At 51.5% G+C, this 8,201-nt stretch overlaps 1 protein-coding gene across 1 annotated transcript; it reads left to right on the plus strand.

Annotated features, from left to right (window-relative positions):
• Nucleotides 1-890: 890 nt before the first annotated feature.
• On the plus strand, nucleotides 891-4,591 carry ALKBH1 (alkB homolog 1, histone H2A dioxygenase). Its single transcript, XM_069735766.1, has 6 exons — nucleotides 891-1,101; nucleotides 1,619-1,730; nucleotides 1,817-1,973; nucleotides 2,044-2,134; nucleotides 3,290-3,483; nucleotides 4,109-4,591. The coding sequence occupies exons 1-6, from the start codon at nucleotides 979-981 to the stop codon at nucleotides 4,542-4,544; spliced, it is 1,113 nt and encodes a 370-aa protein (XP_069591867.1). The 5' UTR covers nucleotides 891-978; the 3' UTR covers nucleotides 4,545-4,591.
• The last annotated feature ends 3,610 nt before the right edge of the window (nucleotides 4,592-8,201 follow it).

Raw genomic sequence — 8,201 nt, forward strand, 5'->3', positions numbered from 1 at the left:
CCCACTTTGATGCCCAGTTGTATTGTTTTTGTAGCCGTTTTTAGGCGTATTCACATCAGGGCTCCTCGCTGAATTGTCTTTTGTTATTGTGATGCTTATTTTTTGTAGTTAAACCTATAAAAAAAAAAAAAACAGAAAAGAAAAAATTGCCGAATTGTCGCAATGCGTCGGGGAGAGATTCCGACGCTAGCGTTTGCTGCATTGCACAACGGAGGCAGCGGATGCATTTTTCCGGCGCATCCGCTGCCCCATTGTAAGGTGCGGGGAGGTGGGGGCGGAGTTCCGACCGCGCATAGTGGTCCGTCGGGAGAAAAAACGTTACATGTAGGGTTTTTTTCTCCCGACGGTCCGCCAAAGCACGATGCATCCGTCGCAAGACGGATGCGAAGTGTGCCAATCCGTCGCAAATGCGTCGTCAATAGAAGTTTATGGGGAAAAAACGCATCCTGCAAGCACTTTTGCAGGATGCATTTTTCTGCAAAACGACGCATTGTGACAGATTTAAAAAAACGCCAGTGTGAAAGTAGCCTAAGAAACTGAACAAATTAAACCAACTTAAGTCTCGTGCTGCAGTCACCGTCTTTCGAGCACATCCAGGACGTCACTGGTTGGTGACTACACAGAGGAGTTGATGGCAGCGGATCTGGATGGTTTGTACAATCAGCAGCGGAACCTTCCTCAGACTGCCATTAATGATTTGTGTTCCCCGAGCGGATCCGTTTCGTGGCTGTCGCTCTTCCGCCCCCTGGTGGCCTCCGCTCGCAGTTTCTCACTGTTGTAAATTGAAGGCGCTGCAGACTGGATGTGACGTGCGAGTGAACGGACCAGGGCCCCACGTGACGAGTCTCCCGTGCTCTGGGCGGGGCCCCGACTATGTGTACAGTACAGTACACGTAGTTGTTGCGCGACCGCCATCTTGTGCGGATTGACGACGTCTGACCCCAGTGACGGAAGGCGGAGCCTCTGTGCAGTGTGAAGATGGCAACCGCGGTGCTGGAGCAGGGAGAGGACGCTTTCCGCAAGATCTTCCGCTTCTACAGGAGAAGGAGCCCGCCAGCCGACCTGTCCGAGGTGCTGGAGTTCCGCCCGGGAGAGCCCAGAGTCAGTGACCGGGAACATGTGTCCTCCAACCGGGTGTCTCCTCACCGCTCTGTTTTGATTCCCATTATAGCCTCTCTCCTGGTGACCCCTCCTCCATGCTCTAGTGATCCCACCCTCGTGTAACTTCTCCCCAGTCCCCTCCTGTAGCTCCTCTCCTGTACCTCCTCCCGCCCCCTAGTGTAGCTCCCCCTCCTATAGCTCCCCTGCCCCCTAATGTAGCTCCCCCTCCTTTAGCCTCCCTCCCCCATTTTCTCCTGTAGCTGCCTCCCCAGTCCCCTCCTGTAGACCCCTGTAGCTCCCCTCCCTCACATGTCACCTCCTCCCAGCCCCTAGTGTAGCTCCCCCTCCTATAGCTCCCCTGCCCCCTAATGTAGCTCCCCCTCCTTTAGCTTCCCTCCCCCATTTTCTCCTGTAGCCCCTCTTTCTCCTGTGGCACTGACCCTTCTTTGGCCCCATCCCCTCGTGTGTCCCCATCTGTGGCCCCTCCTTCATTCTGAGGTGGATGCTTTCTCCACAGCTGCAGACGGTGCAGGTGGGCAGTGGCGGGGCGCTCTCGGACCAAGCGGCGGCCCTTGTGGGCTTGAAGCCGCTGTGTCACTGGTCGGCGTACCAAGTGGATGGTTTTCCAGGTAGGGATGGGCGGTGTGTGAGTGAAGCCAACAGAAGGGGCAGATCCCACTCTGTCCAATCAGGTGACCCTGTTCCCTCCTCCTAGGTTTCCTCTTCATCGTTAACCCCTTCCTGCCCAGCTGGCAGCATCGCTGGGTGCGACAGTGTCTGAAGCTGTATCCACGGAAACCCAACATGTGTAATCTGGACCTGCACATGGGGGGCATCGGCGACCTTTGGGGCAGCAGCCATGCCCAGCTTCGGTGAGACACTTGGACGCTCACACATCATTGGTTCTTCACAAGTCTGACTCCACCCACTGTTATCTGATAGGAGCAAGTCATCACAGAGACGGGGTGAGAAGACGCTGCTGGAGAAGCTGCGCTGGGTGACACTGGGCTACCAGTACAACTGGGACACCAAGGTGACCGTGGTGGAGGGGCGTCACACTGCGGGGGAGGATGGGAGAGGCAGCATCACACTGTGGTGGAGAGGGGTCGTCGCACTGCGGGGGAGGGAAGAGGGGAGTCGCACTGTGGGGGAGGAAGGGAGAGACTGCATCACACTGCGAGGGGAGAGGGGGCGTCACAATGCGGGGGAGGAAGGGAGAGACGGCGTCACAATGCAGGGGAGGAAGGGAGAGACGGCGTCACACTGCGGGGGAGGAGGGGAGAGGGGGCGTCACAATGCGGGGGAGGAAGGGAGAGACAGCGTCACACTGCGGGGGAGGGAAGAGGAGAGTCACACTGTGGGGGAGGAAGGGAGAGACTGCATCACACTGCGGGGGAGGAGGGGAGAGGGGGCGTCACAATGCGGGGGAGGAAGGGAGACACGGCGTCACAATGCAGGGGAGGAAGGGAGAGACGGCGTCACACTGCGGGGGAGGAGGGGAGAGAGGGCGTCACAATGCGGGGGAGGAAGGGAGAGACGGCGTCACACTGCGGGGGAGGGAAGAGGGGAGTCACACTGGGGGAGGAAGGGAGAGACTGCATCACACTGCGGGGGAGGAGGGAGAGGGGGCGTCACAATGCGGGGGAGGAAGGGAGAGACGGCGTCACACTGGGGGAGGAAGAGAGGGGGCGTCACAATGCGGGGAGGAAGGGAAAGACAGTGTCATACTGCGGGGAAGGAGGGGAGAGAGGCAGGAAGGGAGAGGGGTTGTCACTGTGGGGGAGGGAGAGACAGCGTCACACTGCAGGGGAGGAGGGGAGAGACGGCGTCACTGCAGGGGAGGAGGGGAGAGGATGTGTTTGTGTTGTGGGCGCTGTACAGAGATATGAGGTGGTCTGTGCTGCAGCGCGGGCTCTAGAATATTACTCACACAACACTTCTGATCCTTCTCCCGTGGTGTATCATGGCTGCCTGGTTCTGGGGCCCAAAAGTGGCTGCAGCTGGTCCTTTTCGCTGTCCCCCACCCCATCATCTCGCTGTACTTCCACCCCCTTGTCTCGCTGCCCCCCCACCCGTTGTCCCCCAATGACAGAAGTTTCCATTGATGCGTTACAATGAGGGCTCCCTGGTCCGTTCTGTAAGGAAGGGATGCGGACATGAACTCTCATCTTTCTCTCTTTCCCTGTAGAAGTACTACAAGAAGCAGCATAGCCCGTTCCCCGTGGACCTGGCGGAGCTGTCACGCTGTGTGTCGCTGGCCTGCGGTTTCCCCAACTTTAAGGCTGAGGCCGGGATCCTCAACTACTACCACATGGACTCGTCGCTGGGCATCCATGTGGACGAGTCAGAGCTGGACCACAGCAGCCCCCTCCTGTCCTTCAGGTGCCGTCACAGCGTCCCCCGTCTGTAAATGTCATGCAGCGCAGGGACATCCCTCCTCTCACTTGCAAGCCATCCACAAGGTGCTGCAGACAGACCCCAGTAGTGTTCTGCCTGTTCTTAGTGAGGCGCTGTCCAGCATATTAACCCCTTATCTTCCTGCTATGGGATGTGCACCCCAGATTTCCCAGAGTGGTGATCTGCTCTCCAGCATCAGTCTGATTGCGCCTGCCAGGTGTGTGGCGGTCAGGGCTGCCCGGATCCCCATGTGTCAGCAGGGGCAGAGGTCCAGCGCAGGAAGGAGGCGCACACATCCACTGGCCAGTCCCACTCTGTGCCAGTCTCCTCGCGCCCTCCTGGTCCTCTGACGCTGCATTACAAGGGTCTCCTGAGGTGCAGAACCTCTGAGATCAGATCCTTTGGTAGCAGCTTACTGATTGTTTCCACCTGCTTTTTCTGCAGGATAACAATGAAATGAGATGGTGGTGCGTCCTGCGTCCTTGGTGGACATGTGCTGGATGTGGAGGCTGCGGACCCTGCGCAGCCTGGTCACATGATGAGGCTTCAGGATTACACGGTTTGATGGTTTTTCAGGTTTTTTTTCTCACTTCTCTTCCTGTCGTTGCAGCTTCGGACAATCCAGTATCTTCCTCCTGGGGGGTCTCAGCAGGGATGTGGCCCCCACCCCCATGATGATGCACAGTGGGGACATTATGGTCATGTCTGGTGCCAGCCGTCTCCTGTACCATGCGGTACCACGGATCCTGCGCCACCCAGGAGGAGGTGTCCTGCCCCCCTGCTTATCTGTGCCCCCAACCAGTGACAACAGCAGCCCCCTTGTAGAGCCGTGCTCGCCCCACGACTGGGAGGTGTGTGAAGCCTACCTACGGGACTCACGTATCAATGTGACAGTGCGACGAGTCCTGGAGGAGGGCGGCAGCTTCTCTGACAATGGCGACAGGACGGACAAAGAGGAGACCCCCGAAGCAGCGTACCAAATAGAGGACGGCGAGACGCAGGAGGAGAGGGAATGCCCAAAACGCATGAGACCTGGACAGGACTAGTGGGGGACGGGAGACTGTACAAATAAATATTTATATTTTATTATAAACACTGGCCCCCTTTCTCATGGCCTTCCCCCTCCTGGCCTCTCATGAACCCCCTACACCCTACCAGTTTCTTTAGACTTCCCCATCTCGATGGGCTCTCCTGACCTCCCCCTGCAAGCCTCTACTGTACAGGTTCAGTAATGTAATATATGTACACATTGACTGCACCAGCAGAATAGTGAGTGCAGCTCTGGAGTATAATACAGGATGTAAGGGGATTTATAGAAAAATAGGGAGCACCACAGCTGGGCAAACGTAATATTATGCTAATAGTAGATCTATAAAGGGGTGCAGCACCATGCATAGCCAAAAGGACATAATAAAGCAACCAAGAAAAGTAGACACGCAAACGGAGCGCACACCCAGAAAAATGAAAGCTGAGTAGCAACAAATTACAAAAAGTTTATTGAAAGCAGAGACACATACACTAGAATAAAAGCATGTTAAACTATAACAACCACACCCCTGGTCCCATGGTAAATACTCATGAAAGACAGCCCAAAATACAAATAGTAATATATGTGCTATACAACCAAACAATAATGGCAACCAAAAAATACCTATATATGAAAATCAATAATTAGACAGCATATAAGGGAGACCTGTAAAGTGGGGAATAAAACCCCCTAAGCCCTATAAAAATGTGGCTCAATTCAATAATACAGATATAATAGTACAAACCTATAAAAGAGCACAGAGGGTCTGGGCGTCCCCAGATACCCCCACTATGAATGAGTAGCCCTGCTATGGAAGACGAGCCTGTAACTATCAAGGGACCATAATAGGAAAAAAAAAAAAAGGGATAATACCAGCAAAAGATAAATTAAACCAAAGGAAAAATATAAATATAAAGCAAGGTGGTCAGGTGGGACAAAGATATAACCCAGGCTATAGAAAAGTGCCCACAAAGGTCAGGATATGTGGCACAATGGTAGGAAGAATACATAAATCACCCAATCAGGTCATGCGGTCTGGGCTGTCAGAAGTCAGGAGTAAAGGAAGATGGTCCCGGGATCCAGAAAGTGTGGGGAGGCCCCACGTGGATACGCGTGGGGCCTCCCCACACTTTCTGGATCCCGGGACCATCTTCCTTTACTCCTGACAGCTGACAGCGCAGACCGGATGACCTGATTGGGTGATTTATACTCATACCTTGTATTCTTCCTACCATTGTGCCACATATCCTGACCTTTGTGGGCACTTTTCTATAGCCTGGGTTATATCTTTGTCCCACCTGACAAGCTTGCTTTATATTTATATTTTTCCTTTGGTTTAATTTATCTTTTGCTGGTATTATCCCTTTTTTTTTTTCCTATTATGGTCCCTTAATAGTTACAGGCTCGTCTTCCATAGCAGGGCTACTCATTCATAGTGGGGGTATCTGGGGACACCCAGACCCTCTGTGCTCTTTTATAGGTTTGTACTATTATATCTGTATTATTGAGCCACATTTTTATAGGGCTTAGGGGGTTTTATTCCCCACTTTACAGGTCTCCCTTATATGCTGTCTAATTATTGATTTTCATATATAGGTATTTTTTGGTTGCCATTATTGTTTGGTTGTATAGCACATATATTACTATTTGTATTTTGGGCTGTCTTTCATGAGTATTTACCATGGGACCAGGGGTGTGGTTGTTATATTTTAACATGCTTTTATTCTAGTGTATGTGTCTCTGTTTTCAATAAACTTTTTGTAATTTGTTGCTACTCAGCTTTCATTTTTCTGGGTGTGCGCTCCGTTTGCGTGTCTGCTTTTCTTGGTTGCTTTATTAATACAGGATGTAAATCAGGATCAGTAATGTATATACACAGTGACTGTACCCGCAGAATAGTGAGTGCAGCTGTGGAGTCTAATACAGGGTATAACTCTAGATCAGTACAGGTTCAATAATGTATTATATATACACGGTGACTGCACCAGCAGAATAGTGAGTGCAGCTCGGGGGTATAATACAGGATGTTACTCGGAAGGGGTGTGGGACATTGGCTGCAGGCTCTCCCTTGGTGGATGGAGTACTGTACATTTGCTCTTGGCCCTCATTCTTGTCACTGTTAAGCTGCTTTCACACATCAGGTTTTTGCCGTCAGGCACAATCTGGCGAATGTTGAAAAAAACGGATCATCGCTGATTGTGAAAAATTGATGCGACGGATCAGACTAGCTGATCTCGTTAATTGGATCCTAAAAAATCTGAGCATGCACGGTTAAAAAAAAAAAAAAAAACACGGATCCGGCGCACATAGGCTTCCATTCTAGCAAAAAGCCGGAAGCGGTGGTGCTGTCCGGTTTTCGCCGCAGACCAAAAAAGTAACTTTGTACGTTTTTTCCAGATGACGGACAAACACTTTTCACCGTATCCGGCGAATGACGGACGAAACGTGAGCAATCCGGCAATAATACAAGTCTGAGAAAAAATAATAATAATCTTTATTTTTTTTATTTTTATTTTATTTATTTTATTTATTTTTTATTATAAAAAAAAAACTGATCTGGCGGCAACTTTCGCCGGATCTGTTTTTTTCAAAATTCGCCGGATTGAGCCTGACGGCAAAGACCTCAAGTGTGAAAGGGGCCTTACTACAAAGTTTTTGTTGCTTATGAAGAGATGAGAAGAAGCTGGAGGAGAAAGATAAGATATGAGCCCTCCTCACTGAGCACTGGTGTGTAACTCACTGATAAATATTTTTTTCTATATAGCGCTAACATATTCCACAGCGCTTTACAGTTTGCACACATTATCATCGCTGTCCCCATTGGGGCTCACAATCTAAATTCTCTATCAGTATGTCTTTGGAATGTGGGAGGAAACCGGAGTACCCGGCAGAAACCCCAGCACTGCAAGGCTGTAGTGCTAACCACTGAGCCACCGTGCTACCTGATGGTGATACGCTTTCTGCCATTATGCCCAGTTATATAGAGGCGATATATTCTTCAGCTGTGGATACAGACTAACACTCCCATCATCTCTGTCACACACAATGGGGCCACGTTCATAGGACACAAGTGAAGTTGTTCATCTGTCCATGATGAGGGGGAGGGGAGGATTTCATTCCTCCTCACCATCCAGAACCGCACATTGGCCATCTTGTGACAATGGCGCCTGTGGAGGCAGAGGACACAGGAGCAGCTCGCCACTTTTTCACATTAAGGGGAATCTGTCGCCTACTTTTTCGTATATAAACTGCGGCCAGTGCAATCAAGGGCTTATATACAGCATTCTGTAATGCTGTAGATAAGCCCCTGATGTAACCTGAAAGATAAGAAATAAAGGTTATATTATACTCACCCAGGGGTGGTCCGGTCCGATGGGCGTTGTGGTCCGGGTTCAGCACCTCCCATCTTCATGTGAGGACATACTCTTCGTCTTCCTGTCCCGGCTACTGCACAGGCGTATTTTATCTGTCCTGTTGAGGGCAGCGCAAAGTACTGCAGTGCGCAGGTGCTGGGCTTCTCGGACCTTTCCCGGCGCCTGCACTCTACAGTACTTTGCTCTGCCTTCAACAGGTCAGACAAAGTACGCCTGCGCAGGAGCCACGTCAGGAAGCAAAGAAGACGTCATCTGATGAAGATGGGAGGCGCCGGACCGGACTGCGAATCGCCCATCGGACC

This window comes from Ranitomeya imitator, chromosome 1 (genome assembly GCF_032444005.1).
Source record: "Ranitomeya imitator isolate aRanImi1 chromosome 1, aRanImi1.pri, whole genome shotgun sequence".
NCBI lineage: Eukaryota > Metazoa > Chordata > Amphibia > Anura > Dendrobatidae > Ranitomeya > Ranitomeya imitator.